The following is a 17,193-nucleotide window of genomic DNA, read 5'->3' on the forward strand; positions in this document are numbered from 1 at the left end:
TGTGCAGGGGGGTTTATTCTCCCACGCGTCAGTAGATTACATCACCGTCCTTCCTCTTCGATTTGAACATGATGATGTCTGTTTGTTTGTAAGCTGGCATGACAGCGTGACAGCAGTGTGAGAGCCTTGAAGGAGAGATGACAGAAAAAGGATGAGTGCCAGGCAAAGAAGGGAGGACTGGGAGGGCTGAAAAGCAGGAAACAAGGATGTCAGGAGTCGGAGGGCAGCCGGAGGCGGTGATGATGGATGGAAAGCCATGGCTGTTCTTGTACGGTTGTTCCTAGTTACATGTATGCTGCCTCTGTGCACGTAGTGAGGATTTTTTAAAGAGAGTTTGTGGGTTATATCTGTGTCTGTAAAATAAAACAAAACACAAAACAATGACGTACGCTGTGTCAATGCAAAGACCTCAAAACTCAGCAAAAAGCCTGAGAGAGATTTTTAATCAAATTAAAAGAACATTTAAACATTTATCGTCATTTTTTTGGACCCTGGTGGTGACTGATGGTTAATGCAGCTTATTATTTTTATTAGTGCTTTATTTATCCAGGTAAAAAAATCTCATTGAGATTAAAAATCTTACTTCCAAGAGAGACCTGGCATCATGGCAACAAAAGTCACATACCACATAGGTATATAACTTTAGTCCAACGTAACTCTTTGTTGTCCTGTGAGTCACTGTTAGGGACAAAAATTGTTAACCTCAAAAAACCCATTGATGCAATTAAGCTTTTACTAGCGGTGCACCAATATATCGGCCTATTGTTGTTGTTGTTATTGGCCCTGTTGACCGATACTGGCAGAATTTATGGTTATTATTAGTAATATTAGAATCAGAATCCACCATCAATAATCTTCTTCTGCTTATCCGGGGCGGGGTTGTGGGGGCAGCAGCCTAAGCAGAGAAGCCCAGTTTATCCGGGGAAACACCAAGGCGTTCCCAAGCCATCCGAGAGATTATCAGAATACTTAATCCGTAAGGAAATTATGTGGTTACAGTTGCTCCAAGACAATAAGAACAGTTACAGACTGAACTAAATTAAGGAATTCAATATATTACAACATTATAAAATATAAGGAATAGCTCTAATATATACAACAGCTCAATTTTAAATATCCAGAATATTATATAGATTAAATATATATGATAGATCTTTTACTCTAAACTGTAAAACTTTGTTATTTTCATATTAGTTGCCAAATACTAAAATCCATCCATTTTCAACTGGTAAAATGTAAGAAAAATCATGGGAACAGCTATAACTACTTTCAAACAGACCAGTTTTTAAAAAAAATAAAGATTTGTTTTCTTAGCACAAAAAGAATCAGATTTAGTCTTCTTTTGTATCTCCATATGAATATGCATAACCTTTGGGTAAGTAAAACCCTCCCTGTCTCTAGGAGTGGTGCAGCACTGGTCTCTATGTTTTGGTTTGGGGAACCACTCGCTACTCCAGAAATCCACAAATATATATTTTTTTCTGTCAAAGTCTTGAGTACGTTGTACAGCAAGTTGCTACTTAACTTATTTTTTTTATTTCTTCTGTAGAACATCAGAACACCTGAGATCTGATGCTACCTGCCATCACCATGGAAACAGAGGCCAGTCACATGCTCGAGGCGGCACTGGAGCAGATGGACGACATCATTGCAGGTAAAGGCTAGAAAGCAACAGGTGTAAACTTTGAGTTAGTGTTTAGAGGTGAGTGGAAGTCTCAGCATGTCATGAACCAGTATCTGCACACAGGTTGGCTTCTCCAGCACCGTGTGCTACAAATAAGCATCATCTGGTCTGTATTAATGCTGTAACACTGCTCCGTACTGCTGTTGTAATTTGGGCAATTAGTGATTGTTACTGAGAACTAAAGTGGAAACTTTGTGCATCAGCCACAGCAACATAATAAAAAAATATGTTTGCCGGCACCAGAAGCGTCCAGAACGTAAGTGGTATATTTGTTGCTACTCATAGACTGTATGTTAAAGATGGACTGAACCACTATGATGTCACGCACTCTGGTTCATTTTTACCATTCCGACGTAAAAGGCTGATGAGGTATTGCTGGGTGGGTGAGGTGGGCACCCAAGTTTGTGAAAGTGATAATTCGGGAATGAAGCAACGCAGGAGTTTTAAAATGATACCGTAGGCGTATCTGCTAAACATCTTGGATGAGTCTCAGTGACCTCGACCACAAGGTCAGAGGTCAAATTTTCTGAAAATCTCTGAAAATCTTAGAAATGCTATAACTTAAGAACAATGCGATAAAGACTTTTTAAATTGATACGATAGGCGTGTCTACTAGGAGGCTGACAGGTAGCACTGTCCGTGGCCTGTATTTTAAAGCCTTGGCCTGAGCTTCTTGTTCATTGCTATCTGAAACCAGGAGTCAGCATGCTCATGCATTAGTGGCTTGTCAGGCAGAAAATAGGCCTGCTCTGAAGCATGCAATGCTTTATCCTCGTTCTGAACATTGATGGGGAACATAATTTACAAAGTGAAAAGTATTTTTGGAGTAGTTACTGAAGTCACATATCAAGGAAACCTGAGGGTGGTTTCCCCTTATCCGTCTATACAGCTGGAAGTCTGTGTTTTTGCAGCCAGAGTCGCTGCCCTTGTCTAATCCATCTGATTCATATACCTTCAGGCTTGTCGATTCATTTGTCAGTACTGGGTTTTCCCTGCACCCAAAATTGATCAGAACCCAGTAAGGAAGCAGACATGAGAGCTGAGTCGTTTGTGGCAACTGTATCAATAAAATCTTGTCAATATCCATCCCCAGTCATAGGTGTATGTGTGACAATGCATTTGTATTTATTTTTTTACAGTAGAGCTGCAGGAAATGATTATGTACAATATTGATAAAGCTTCAACTTATGACAAGCAAACACATTGTCAAGCACATTATGTAACCTATAAGGTCAAAGGTCAAAAGGGCTACATGAGTGCAGATTGTTTACCATTCTTCATCCGTAAAATATAACTTACTAGAGCTAAAAATGATATAGTTCAGTGTTTGGGTTTGCTTTGAGTTCAGCTCATACCTTTTTTTTGTGATCCATAAGTTAAAATTTTGGCCTATTATCTTAAACTTTTGACTTGCTAACCCCAAATTTCAAGCTAATTTCTCAATTTTGAGTTATTTTCTCAAAAGGTTGAGTTAATAAGATAACATTTTGAGATATTAACCCCATGTAACAGTGTAAAATTTCTGAACACAGCAGGTTAATAAATGGCAGGCTTGCAATGGTGAGACTGCCTCGTTTTCTGTGTTTGTACAGTATAACAAAGTTTGTTGCAGGCAGCTCAGCCTTGGACAGAAAAGATTAGACTGACAGTGGGGTAAATGTTTAATGTGATCGAGCAGCATGATGTGGGAAAACACATCAGTTCAGTCACAAGGTTAGGGAGAGAAGGACCGACGCGGAGGATTTCCTGTGAATCCGTCAGAATCAGAAATGTTTTGGTCACTAATGAAAGTAAAATTTTGGTAAATGGTAAACTATTAGTAGTTACTTTACTATCTCTTGTGGTGACTGATGAAACTGTTTTGATAGTGAGTTAATCATTTTTTGTAATTTTCTCATTTGCTGGATATCTGTGGAAACTTCAATCAATCAAGTAATTTTTAAAAATAACACTGTCAGTTATTCCCAGTTTTGTTAGTCGAGGCAGTTCATCAATTGAGAAAATAATCAGCAGATGAAATAAAATTGCAGTTGTATTCTCACAGTTGCCCTGCGACTTATTTTCACACAGACAAGTGGAGAAAAGAGGCTTTACTGCTATCATTGTTGTAATTGTTGTTACTATTTGCCATCAATGTGCTGATCTCACCCAGGCCTTTGAGCTTGCTGTTCCGGCTCTCACTGACCACAAATAGAAAGACATTAAAAATGCCATTAGCGATAGCATCAGCCAGTCGCTAACGAGGAAATTAGAGCCACTTATCAGGAATTTAGATATGTCGGTCATATTGCATTCCATGATCAAGACAGCTTTTTCTGTGCTTTTGGGGTCGAAAAGCTTCTTGCGGTAATACTTGTGAAAGCACTCTGCTGGTTAACGATTTTGGTGTTGGTGTTGTTTTTGATCTGTTTGCAGGCAGAGGAGCAGCTGCAAACCTTTATCACAGCTACCTTTTAATAAGTTGTCTATATGCTGCCAGTCCTGGGATGTAGATGTTATCAGACGCAGACGGGTCACAGAGTAAAGGCTGTTAATGGTGCAGAAATAAATTATTAGGACTACCTCTGAAATTAAAATGCTTTACAGTTGTAATCAGTTACATACACATTTACTAATACAAGGCCTTGACAGTGTACTAAGTAGCGGGCAACTTGAACTTGCCATTGCATCACAATTTGCATGCTTTGCTTACCTGACATTCAATTCAATTCAATTCAGTTTTATTTATATAGCGCCAAATCACAACAAAAGTCGCCTCAAGGCGCTTCATATATACAGAGAAAAACCCAACAATCATATGACCCCCTATGAGCAAGCACTTTGGCGACAGTGGGAAGGAAAAACTCCCTTTTAACAGGAAGAAACCTCCAACAGAACCAGGCTCAGGGAGGGGCGGGGCCATCTGCTGCGACCGGTTGGGGTGAGAGAAGGAAGACAGGATAGAAGACATGCTGTGGAAGAGAGACCCAAACAAAACACGCATGAAAAGGCTCTAATGCCTGTGTCTCAATTTCGCGGCCCGCATAATGACGTGACGAAATATTTTTAAAAATTATTATTCAAAATAATTATTCAATATGAAGGCAATAGGTAGAGTGTAAGCATGTAAACATAATAATAACCACTGCAGCCTGAAGTGAAGAGTGCCTGACGAGCCCAGCTGTAAGTAAGCTATTAAGACTCGACTGTACGCTGTGTTCGTGTTTTCCTCCGAAACAACAAGTTCTGTTGGAGCAGCCTTTCAATGCCTCTCTCTGTCCCTCGCTAGCAAAGTCGACCCAGGCGACAAAGTAAAGCTAGTTTTGGGCGACGAGCCCGACACGAACCCGACGTATTAGCCAGAGGTCCCTTTACTACGGTTCGGAGCCGCGGACCTGTTTTATATACGAGATCGCTGCAAAAAGTGCAGCTTTACCTAATGTCCACCTACTGTTACTCATTTTATATTAAGATTTAAACATCTAGTTGGTATTGGTATGGTGACTATCCTTCAGTAATAGTAATAAATCACACAGCAAAAGCATGATAATATATTAAGTAATCCAAAGTATTCAGAATGCGTTACTCTCATTGAGTAACGTAACGGAATACGTTACAAAATACATTTTGGGGCATGTATTCTGTAATCTGTAGTGGGATACATTTTGTAAGTAACCTTCTCAACACTGATTATAACAGCCATATCTCCAGGGTATAGTTATAAATGACAAAACAGAACAAATTATAGCCCAGAAGCACAACTTTAACAAAATAAAAGCAACAGGAGACACATTAAAAACACTGTCTCCAAAATAAAACAGGAATCGGCTACAAGTGAGACATGAGACCGTGGACAGGGCAACACAGGAAGCACAGGGAACAGACACAATGAAGGATATCAGATTAACTCAACACAGGAAGCTAAACCTTTCAAACTCTCTATAAAATCCAAAGACCATGACAAATAATAAAAAACAACAACTTTTGTTTGATAAAGCTTTTGTTTTTCTCGTTTTTTTCCTTATAGTGCAGATAAAATAATTCACTTTAAGAATTCTCAGCATTTCAGCTGAAATGTCAGCGATGATCTTTCAGAAACATCGCACATTAGAAGCAGTTCTGACATAGATACCAGCTCAGTGGTGCTTGAGCATCCTAGATTTTCTCTCTGCTTATTTTATTTCAAATAAAGTAAGCCCACAGATGTGTAGCTTAAACTCAGCCTCTTCATGATAAATGGACGCAGCTTGTTTCTGTTGCGTGCTCTTTTGTTAATTTTGGGCTCTGTTTGCTGTCTGAAGCCTCTGCAATGTGTGGCTGTTGTTTTAGAGCCACGATTGCTTAAGTGCATCCAGATGTTTGTTAGCTTGGGCCATACAGTGCAGGGAAATGATCCAGGTGACACATGGACGGTTTGGAGGCCATGTATTAGAAAGATGTATGGCTCTGATTAAAGTTTGACTTCCTTAGTAATATTAATGTCCTCTAATCCTCTCCTCCTCCATCACTCACACACCAGGTTCAAAAGCAGCAGCGATGGAGTTCTCTAACAGCATGTATGACCTGGGTTCCCCCGTCAGTGCTGGACCGCTGCAGGTCCTTCAGTTAGCTGAGGACCTCAAACTTTCCTTGGAGCTTCGACCCAGCCAGGAGGAGCGAAACAGCCTCCGAGCACAGCTGCCTGCAGAGACCGCACAGGCTCTTGTAGACTGGCTGCAGAGTGGAGCTGTGAGTACACCGTGTGATTCATTTTGATGTTATCCGTCATTTCAGTGTTGATCGTCTTCTACAAGCAGTGTTTATGCACAAAATTGTGACATCAAATGGAAATGTGACTTTTCCTTTGTCTGTATTTGAGTTTGTATCAGAGGATTTCAGTGTGATGGATCGGCTTTGACTCTTTATGCCATTGTTTGCCCCGTGTTTAGTCTCTGCAGCTGAAAATGAGCATCATTCCAGACTGGAGAGTCTGCACAGCTCATTTTGTTATTCTCGCCTTCTAAGCGTGAGAATTCCTGTGTTCTTGTTCCTGTAAAGCATTTTTATATATTTGTTTCTTCTACTTGAATTTTCAGGCCCTTTATGTTTGTTAGTGCACGAACGAGGCTGAAAGGCATTTTACATGCACCAAGTCTCGATGCAGCCTTTCCACTTATTAGTGCGGTTATTTAACAGTCTTGGATGTGTATACAGATTCTTCCATGAAAAATCAACAACTGACTGTTTTTTTTAATAGACTGATAAAAATGTTCATGCCTTTATTAAATACTTGTTAAATATTTAATGTGCAAAGAAACCATATTCTGTGGGGGTTTCAGCGTTGACTCACATGTTTGTGGTGATTTCTTCTGATGTTTGCAGGGGAAACCTGAGCCTAACAAAGGCATGAACTTATTAGTACGTCTTTGTGTACATGTTCAATATCTCAGGTTTTCTGACATACTCGAATTACATCTCACACTTAGAAACTCAAGTCATTTTAGCAAGATGACAAGCAAGCAAACACTCCCTTGCTTTCGTGCTGAGGTAACAATTATTGTGTAGCACATACTCGATATTTAATTTACTTGCAATGATTTAAAGTGCTGGACATTTTCTCCCAAATTATTATCAGCTAGTTGAAAAGTCAGCTCGACAACTGGATTACAGTTCAGTCTGAAGTATGACCGGGTCAAATACCTGTGAGCTTAATGCATTTGATATTATTTTCTGTATGAAATTAAATTAGGCTGTGGCTATGTGATGGCAAAATGACTTCTGACTTGTTGTCGCTTAAAATCCCACAGCCAGGGCTGACAGAGCCACAGTCTTAAAGCTGACGTTAGTTCATAAATTGGACACGGTATTTGTTAAATTAATTTTTATTTGTGTACAGAAACTCCAGTTAAGCGCTGAACAGTGGTCTTAATGTTTCTGATATAACATTTTCATTATGTTATATTCTATTTTTCTTAAGCATATAGTGATGTGAGTTTTTTAACCTTTCCTGACAATCCTGGTGACTTATTTCCTCTTCAGGAGAATCAGGGGAAAAAAAATCAGACTAATAACTCATCAAAAACGCAGGAAAGAGTCAAAATTAAACGCAGGTCAATGGACAAGGTTCACAGATGTCTGTACAAATACTGCATGCAATGCTGCTTACATGGAATTTTGCATAATTCATTGCATTCACACATTGTCAGACTCGCAGTGCTAGCTCCAGCAGCCTTCTTTTCTTGCAGGTTAACTTTTTCACTCGTGCAGAATGCGGTTGCACACTTGATACAGACTACATACAGCAGGGAGGAATCACTCATGTTTGTACAGATGACTCTCCACCTGGAGTGCTACCATCTACTGGCTTTGGTTAGTGGCAGGTGGTTGTTTAACATCATAGATCCAACAGCTAACTGGTGCTGTTCATTAATAAATTAGGAGCTGTTGGTTACATTCACCCACGTTCTGAAAGGGGGACCCTGAATGTGTGTACTACAGCTGTTGTGATATTTCAGGCTGGATGTAGCGATGAACAGACAGACTGCCATCCGTAGAGCTGGAGCGCTATCAAAGCTGAAAACACACTATTACACGCTTTGTGAGATCTGTTTCGTCTCTCTCAGTAAACCGGGAGTTCATTGAGCTGTTCATTTTAAATTTGCAGTGAGACTCTCGCCATCCTAAGAGATTACACAGATGGGTTAGAAATTTGCACTGTATGCTGAGTGTACATGTCTCTGTGGAGACAAGTTATGTTTACTTGCACTCAGAGCAGGGTAGACTGGCTGGAGATGCAAAAGTAATAGCAGCCGATTTTTTGTTTGTTTTTTTTAGAGGAGGATAGCATCTGAAAAATGAAATCAGACATGCAAAATGTTAACAAAAAGAACCAGATGTTTTGTTTTTTGTTGAAGCCTCTCTTACAGGGTGAATATTTATTTTTGTAGCAAGTAGATCGGAATGCATAAGTAAAGAAAAGCTGGATTCATCTGTTCGGTCAGCAGTGATTAGTGCAGGAGTGCTGGTTCAGGATCACAAACAGACTGCTTTCATTAGTGCTTTTTGAAAGTCATTCAGATTCAATCCAAATCCAACGCATGTTTCTTTAATCTGCATATTGTGCGGAGGGTGCTGTAGCATATGCTAGTAAAGACGAGGCTGCCTGCGTCTCAGAACTAACGGAAACAAGATGTTCAGCTTTGAAGTTGAGTATGATCATATTCAGTGATTTGACAGTGAGGGAACTCACATGCAAGTATTGCATTATCTAGTGTTTTCACAGCATGGGGACAGTTGCCTTGGGGTCAGAGGGGTCAGCCAAAAGGTCAGGAGAGGAGGAAGAGGAGAGGAATTTGGCTGCTGTGCTACAGAATAGTTATTCTCTGCTGCACAAGCTCAGCATGTCTCTGTGAGGATGAGCTCAGGGCTCATTTGGTCTCTGTCCCAGTCCGACACCACGTTTCATCTATTCCTGCTTTCTTTCTTGCTCGCTTCTTTTCCTTTTTTGGTTTCCTGCTTGTTGTCGTGCTTTTCCTACAAAGTCATACTTGAGCTAATTTGGCATTGACAGCTAGACATATACAGTGTGCCAAAGACAGGACGATACAGCTAAAGTTACCCTCCCGATGTCTGACTATAGCTTTGATACATCATCTGAAGTTTGGTTATATATCAGTGAAACATGTTATCAGGGTGTGTTTTGCTCCACATATATTAATAAAAGCGTTCCTTTTCTTTTTTACTGTTTACACTAAAATACGTTTCACATCATGGGTTACCTCTCAGCATGTTTCATCTTTATTAACCCTTTCATGGATTTCATCAAAAGGAGGAAATAAGCGGAGAGATTTAGGACAAGTTCCATTAGGTTCTCCTCAGAGACATCATTACATCTCCATTATTATCAACTTCCTGTGCAGCTTTCCCTCCCTCACACCCTGTCTCTGTCCTGTGTGGCCTCTCAGCCTGTCCAATATCTCTGTTTATTGTTTACTCTTTGCTATTTTACCCCCTCTCCCTCTTACTTTTCCTTCATCCATTCTTTTTCCCTGTAAAGCTACTGTTCTTGCTCACTGATACTTTGCATTTATGGACACATTCCATTTAGTTTTTAATGCAAGCTTGTTTGTAAATGAGGTAGTTTCTATTTAGGCACTCAAATGTCTGTCGAGAGGATTGGATTGCTCAGGGCTGCTGCTGTAAGGTAGGTCTAACTGCTCCAATACATTATAGCAAATGTGGTACGGTTTGATGTTTGAAACCTTGCAGCTCAGGCGGATCTTTTGGTATTTTGTGAAAAATGTAGTTTTTTGACTTTCCTGCTTTTGTCATTTATGTGAGGTTTTTTTCTTCTTCTCTTGCCGAGTTTTGTCCTGCAGCAGTGCAAAGTTTTACCCACAGTTATTGAGATGGAAAGTAGATCTTGGAAAGCAGCGTTTTGAACTCCTACTTTGTTTCAACAGCAGATGTCTCACATGTTGCACTCAATCACTGGCCAAGCCTCCCTCCACCCCTCCCTTCCTCCCTTCCTCCCTCTTGCCTTCTTTGTTTCTTCCTCTCTTTGATTCACTGCTGCTTTCCTCCACAGTGCTGTCCCACTTTTCAGTCCAAGTTCAGTGTGATGTGCACAGTGTTGTACGTGACACTTTTGTCTTTATTAATATGTTATTTTAATTCATGCGGCTCAGCAGCACGAGGTGGGTGTTTTACAATAAGGTGCTGTTTTTGGTCACCATTTAAAATCTAACACTGTCTGGAGGCTGTTAATCATCTTCAGTGCCAAAGGCTTTTTCCCAATGCATTAATGCAGTATCACTCCAGTTCCCTGCTTCTTCTTTTTAAGCATTTTATTTAAAATGAATACTCAAAGAGGTCAAGGTAGAAGAATTACTTGTTCTTTCTGTTCCTCTCCCTTTGTGAGTTTAAAATTTTAAGCAAAAGCCAAAACTGTATTTGATCCAGACTACACCGTTCTCCCTTCCAAGTGTTTTCATCCCTTTGAGTCTCCGGACCACTGCTTTTAAAAAAAAAAAAGGTCTGTGGAAATGTATTTCTCCTCATCCACATCATCCACTGGAGTCCCTTTGGTGGTTACTACACCCAGTTTCACAAGTTAAACTGCAGATGCTCATGAAGAAGTACACACAAGGTGACTTTAAGTTAAAAGCACTGTGTCAGCGCTGAAAGCTGTAGAGGAGACAGGAAAATGACTTTGAGGAAAGGAGAAGAAGCAAAAATAAACACAAACATGCTTTTCTTCAACTTGGAAAGTTCATGCATTAATACAGTGTTCAGTTCTTGCGATATCCTAATCTAGCACTTTTTCGAGTTGTGTATTTGTAGAAGGTTATTACTAACTAAACAAAACAAAAACCATTAAAAAAGTTTCTCGTAAGTTATTTGAGTCAGTAGATCAGGGATTAAGGAGTTAAGTGTGGCATTTCTTTACAGGAACAGTGTCTCACTCAGTCTGGATAATCCACAGTCAACAGTTTCCAGAGGGACTGTTCCTGTAGTGGAAAGCTGCTAACATTGCCTGAAAATTTCAATAGCAGATGAACAAAAGCCTGGCAGATAATCAAGGCAGCTAGAATGTAAGGCTGGCTGCTTCCTCTCAAGCTCATCCTGTCCACCTTCTCCCCCCTTCCGTCGGCTCTTTGTTACTTCGGGAACATGGCGCAAACAATTTCTCTTCAACGATGTAATCCGATAACAACTGATGTCTTTACCCGTCGGCTTCCCGTGGCTGTCATGCCACCGGCTATTGTAGTTAATAATACAACAGCTTCTTGCCATTTTTTGTGTTTCTTTTTATCGCGGTGTAACTGATTTCAATTGAAAGCTTGCGTGCGCTAGTACCTCTTGCCACGAGTTCCCAGAATCCTTTGCGGTTTTACCCCTGAATGACGTCACATTTTCAATCTCTATAGCCTGAGCAACAGGATCAAAGTCAGTTGTGCTCTGCAATTAGTCTGCACCCCACGGCCTTCTCTCCAGAGCATACTTCATGGTGAAGCACATGTAAACACAGGAAGCATCATAAGTGTATTTCTGGCAGGAAGTTGTGATAGCCGGTGACGGCTGCTCATTACTGCTGACCCAGAGATGGTTGTCTCCTGTGTTCGTGACGCAGATGAACATTTTCAGTTTCCCCAAACCTGCTGAAGAGAAAATATACAAAAAAAACCTGAACTCTTCGATTTTTTTATACATAGAAATACAACTATACAAGTTCTTTCAGCAGAAACTGTCAAGAGTTTATTAAAAATGAGATGGAATGAAAGAAAATAGGTCAGGATTTTGTTTTTACAGAGCAGGGTCCCCGATTTAATGTTTTCACTCAGTAGTTTATTATTTTGTTATATTTCTTTTTTTTGTTTTTGTATTTTACATTGAAAAATGGATTTGTCTATAATACAGCCATGTGTTGACAGAAGATGCCAGAATACTCTGTGTAGCTTAGGACCCTATTTAACGTTACACATAGTTGTGCGATTTATTACGGGTTTTCTGCCCGTCCTGCAGGCTGACAGTTGGTAGGAGTGGGTAGAACTATTAGGAATTAAAAAGGAAAAGAGAAATATCGGGGTGCTGTTTTACCCTCAGCTGATTTTGGTCCCCCTTTTGTTCTCAAAGCACAGTAGGTTAAAACCATTCACTGCATATAAACAAGGTTAACTGGTCTATAGACATTCTCTTCATGTCTGGAAGACAGACCTAAACATGGAGACCTTTGACAATCTCTGAGAGTGACTGCAGTCGTCAGGCTGTGACTGTGTGCAGGAATGTTTGCTCCTATCAGGTGACCTGAGCTTGTGATCAAAGTGGTCATGAGTGTTCAACAGCCTCAGGGTGTAGGGAACCAATTAGTCACCACAAGTTGTGATGAATTAGGAGCTGGCTTTGTCAAACTGAATGTGTCCAGTGTTCGATGGTTTTTCGTGTGAGCCGATTTAATGCAAGTTTGCTCGGCTAATGTCATCTCAGGATGGTGCTGCGTGATGGTGATTATCTCTCTTGTTCACAGTATTCACAAAGTATTTTCCTTTATTTGATAAAATACTGCCATTTGGTATCCAAATGGCAGTATTGTCACCATGCAAAATATTGCAATACTATGTTGTAGCTACATGCCACCCTGTAAAACGATTATATTCACTTATCTCATGGGGTTTAACAGTTTTCTGCTTCATTTGAAAAACCTATTATGTGTTTCCCTTTCATCATTTTTATATTTTTCACCATTCTTCATGCCCCTCCCCTTAACTGAGGACAGAACAGAATTTAGATAAAGGTATTTGGCAGTTAGGCTCTGATGGCCGTGTTGGTGTTAGAGATTAGAGCAGGACCTCCCGGAGGCTGCTGGTGGAGATGAAGCTGGAGACTTGAATGGAGCCTGAAAGATGAGAGGCAGCGATGGGGAGGAGGCAGATTGCATGAAGGCGACTGCAAAGGAGAAAGATGCGCAGTGAGATTTAAAGTACGCGGCGTGAATGCTGACTGGTCTGAACAAGGCTGGGAGAAAGATGATTGGACTAGACCACTGATGTCACAAACAGCTTGACAGCTTGTAAAAGTGGAAGAGATTTGAAGCTCAGATTTAGCCGGCAACACCTGGGAGCAGACAGATGTGAGACTGTAGATCTACCTTATTGAACTTGCGCATAAGCTTCGTTAAAATGATGCATGAGACAGACCTTCTGCTTGAGCATGCACAGGAGCGTGAAAGAGGCAGAAAGATTGTATTAAGAGACAAAGTTGGAGGAAGAAAGTATGGCCATATCAAAATTTGCAGTATTTTGACATATTACAGCTCTTTTCAGTAATACAAAACATGACTCCATGAAATTACAGTTTACATCCAACTTTTTTTTACATTTTAGGACTTGAATCACTTGTAATCACCTGCACAGAAGCGCTATTTGTTACTGGGGTTTGTGTGGCTGTAAATAAACTTGCCGTTCAGACCAAATGGCTGAGATTGTTGTGGTGGACTCTGTAAAATACACAGGAAATGGAAACCTGAGCTAAAGGGCTTAAACATGTGGAGGATCACACACAGAGACAGACGAACAGGAGGCAAAGAAAGTGAGCCAGCGTCTCCCGGCACTGTGACTTAATTAAAAGAGCACACGAAAAAAAAGGAGGGAGACGGACCTCCTGGCATGATTTGTGTTTGTGCTGACAGTACAGCCTGTTGCTGCTTTGCCCACTTATCTGACATCAGACGCTGCTGCTTTAGAGGCTACATATGAGAGCGGGAGAGAGGAAACATAGGCCAACACTGAGACACAAACAGATGACAGAGAAAGAAGAAAAATGGCAAACCCTCCCACCGTCCCCCCTCCTTCTTTTTCGGTTTGACCATTTGGCTGTCAGATGGACCTCGGCAGAGAGCGAGAGAGAGAAAAGAGGGGGAACGATTCAAAAGTGAAGAAAGGAAGAAAAGAGAAGGAGAAGGGGAAAGGAAGGAGGGCAAAGGAGGGGGACCGACAACTCCAACCAAACGGGAATAAAAGAGGGCGTGGAGAAGGCAGAGAGCGTCCAGGGAAAAGGACAAATAAGTTGGAAAGTGAAGAAGGGGAGTAAGTAGGGAGAGGGAGAGAAAAAGAGGGAAAATACAGTGGGACTAAAGAAGGAAAGAGAGAAGTAGGAGGAGGGGGACCAAGCAGGGGGGAGTTTTCCCTCTGAGGAGGCAGAGATCATAAAAAGCCCTCCTCCACAGCTGTGAACATCGCAGTCACATGCACACTTGCATGACAGTACTCACATGCTGCAGCAGTTTGCTCAGTCCACTGTTAGTTTGTGAAACTTGCACATAAGACACACTCAGAGGCTGATAGTCCCATAAGAACACAAGAAAATAGGCAGGGCAGCAATGGGCTGGGAGCATGGAGACTCCCATTGACTTCTACAGACACTTCTCCTGGCTGAAAAAGGTGAGTTAGGGTTTGTTTATATGCTCCTTCTCCTGCGTCTTCTTCTTCCCCCCTTTTTAAATATATTCGTGTCTGTCCGTGTTGCACATTCCTTTCATTAGGTTGATGCCTCGGAGGAAACTTTTAGTTGGAAAACAGAGAGAGGGGAGAGATGTTTGAAGGAGAAGCTGCCGTCGCAAAGCAGTTGTTCCACTTTAGATGCCTGACATTGTCCTGCTGTTATTGTTTTATTTCCTGGCGACAGACTTTGTGATGTAATTTCCCTCAGCTCAAGAGCTGGACTGCATCTCCTGTTGTTGTTGTGTTATGAAGGCACGCATCCACGAGGACTGTGTTATCAGATTGGAAATATTCACTATCAGCTGATTGTTGTTGTCAAAGCAGTGTCTAATGCTCTGGGGGTTAAGCAGAGAGAGACTTAGCGCTGCAGGATCTGTGTTGTAAAGACCTGTGAGCAAGTCTTTAACTGATGAGATACCACATTTGTCTGATTTACTTAGGCTTATTTAATTTATCTTTAAAATCGTGAAGCTATGCTGCTTTTAAGCATGCTAGTGTTTTACATTATTGCAGTTTCTTTCTTCAAGATGTGACCTTTAAACTAACATTCACAGATCATTCACAGAGTTCCAGCAACTGCTAAGGTCAATGGCAAAGATCTCAAGGTGACAGTAAATCAGCTTATGCTGTTTTTATTGATGCCTCTCTCTGGGATTTATTCTGTGAATATATATGATAAGAAATTAATTGTGCAAAGTTTTCTTCACTGAAGGTGTCGCTCTGTCTCTTTTAAGGGGCTTCTTCACATGCTTAAAAGATTTTGCTGCATTTTGCCTCATTCACATCATTCTGCATTACTTCCTATCTGTTTCTCTAATATCTAACATTTAACGCTAAAACGTTATTCTACTCGGACTTCTCTGACACAGTGACTCATCAGAATAATAGAAAGTTTAAGCCTGTCAGTGAGTCCCCCTAGACTTCCATGAGCCTTGTGTCATTTTTATGGATTATTATTTTATATTTTGCCACAGTGGACGTATATTTTGAGAAATGACTCTTCACCAGGGCAGAGAATGTGTAAAAACAGGCTCTTTGTTTGACTTCTTGAAGTAGACCTGGACTGAAGACATGTTGGCCAGTCTGCACTTCATCACACTAATTCAAAAGGCTGTGAGAGGGTCAGGACTTGGTTATAAGGTTAGATAAGAGCATCTTACCACTTGGCCACCAGATGGTGAGTTACACTTCTAGGAACGTTATTAGGTCAGTTTTATCTTTTAGCTAAATGAGTGAGATGAATAACTTTCATTTCAAAGTTTGCTGGGATAAAAAATATCCATTCATCTTTTACTGCTTATCCAGGTCCGGTAGGAGGGTTCAGCACTCTAAGCAAAAAAGCACAGACTTCCCTCATTGCATTCATAAAGTCACCAGTCAAGAGGTTTGCTAAACTTACCCCAAACTAAGGTTTATTAATGGCTCAATCTGGAGCACTGATACAATCAGTTGTCTACCTCCAGTGCACTGAACAAATGTGATGCTACTTCATGTTATAGTTACAGTTGGAAAGAGGAACTTGGATGACAAAGTTAACCATAGACTGAACCAATAACTAGTAGGCACGGCTACAACGACCCAGCTGAAACTGTCCTGAACTCTGTTTTGCTCTGTCAGTGCATCGTTGTGATTTTCCTCTTAGTGTTTCAAATCGTCCAACAGATTACTGACAGGATTTGTTTTACTGCCACGTCTGCATCTTATAATGTATCTGAGGTAGAGTGAAGTTAGGGGTGGAGTGAAATAGCATTAAATAAATGAACCCTTACAAAGGTGCACAGATGCATCTGTGTGTGAGGATGTACATCTGAGTTCTTTTACTTGCTGTTGACCTGGCCAGCATGTGTGAAATAAACATTAGCATGTTAAAACGTATTTAAATTAAATTAACATTATTTATGCAATACAATCTCTTTTCTTATTTTTTAGTAAGATAGCTAAGTTACTCATTCAGTCTGTTAAAAATGGAATAAAGCCTTTGTTAGCATTCAGCAGATTAGCTTGATCTCAATGCTAGCCCATGTGAGTTGATACTCCCCTGAGGCTACACATCTCATTCTGGCAGTTATAACTCTCATCACGCTGCTTCAGCCTTCACAGTTGCTTTGCGACTCACTTCTGCTCTACAACTGATCCACCTCAGTGTCCTGCATATGATCATTTATTCCTGATTTGTTCTGTGGGTGGGTGTGGGCTTTCCACATATGCTCAGAGAACATCACAGGGTCCCACAACAGCAAAGCTGCCATTTATAAATTGTTCCAGATACGACTACAGTGATAAACAAGTTTATTAGACCAGTGTAAGGTTTTTTATGTTTCTGTAATGATCAATGCACCAGTGTGCAGAAGTTCAGGCCTTTTGACTTTCTTCTGTTAATTATTTTTATTCAGTTTCACTCACTTCTCTATTGATATTAATTGTGTTTTATTGTTATACAGCACTTTGTGGCTTTTATGTCTTTGAAAAGCACCATATAAATAAAGTTCACTTCCTTACTTACTAATCAAAATTCTATTTTTAAAGCTAAAATACAATTATCGTTGCTATCTA

The 17,193-nt window shown here is 40.5% G+C and overlaps 1 protein-coding gene across 1 annotated transcript in view; it reads left to right on the plus strand.

Annotated features, from left to right (window-relative positions):
- ppfibp2b (PPFIA binding protein 2b) overlaps nucleotides 1-17,193 on the plus strand; it is a 101,584-nt gene that overhangs the window by 30,226 nt on the left and 54,165 nt on the right. Inside the window, exons 2-3 of the mRNA XM_085360135.1 lie at nucleotides 1,550-1,654; nucleotides 6,183-6,391. Coding sequence (XP_085216261.1) covers nucleotides 1,573-1,654; nucleotides 6,183-6,391 — 291 coding nt within the window. The 5' untranslated portion in view covers nucleotides 1,550-1,572. The remainder of the gene's footprint in view (nucleotides 1-1,549; nucleotides 1,655-6,182; nucleotides 6,392-17,193) is intronic.

Source organism: Diplotaxodon limnothrissa, linkage group LG7 (genome assembly GCF_057381915.1).
Source record: "Diplotaxodon limnothrissa isolate DT_005_m linkage group LG7, D_limnothrissa_male_GT1.1, whole genome shotgun sequence".
Taxonomy (NCBI): Eukaryota; Metazoa; Chordata; class Actinopteri; order Cichliformes; family Cichlidae; genus Diplotaxodon; species Diplotaxodon limnothrissa.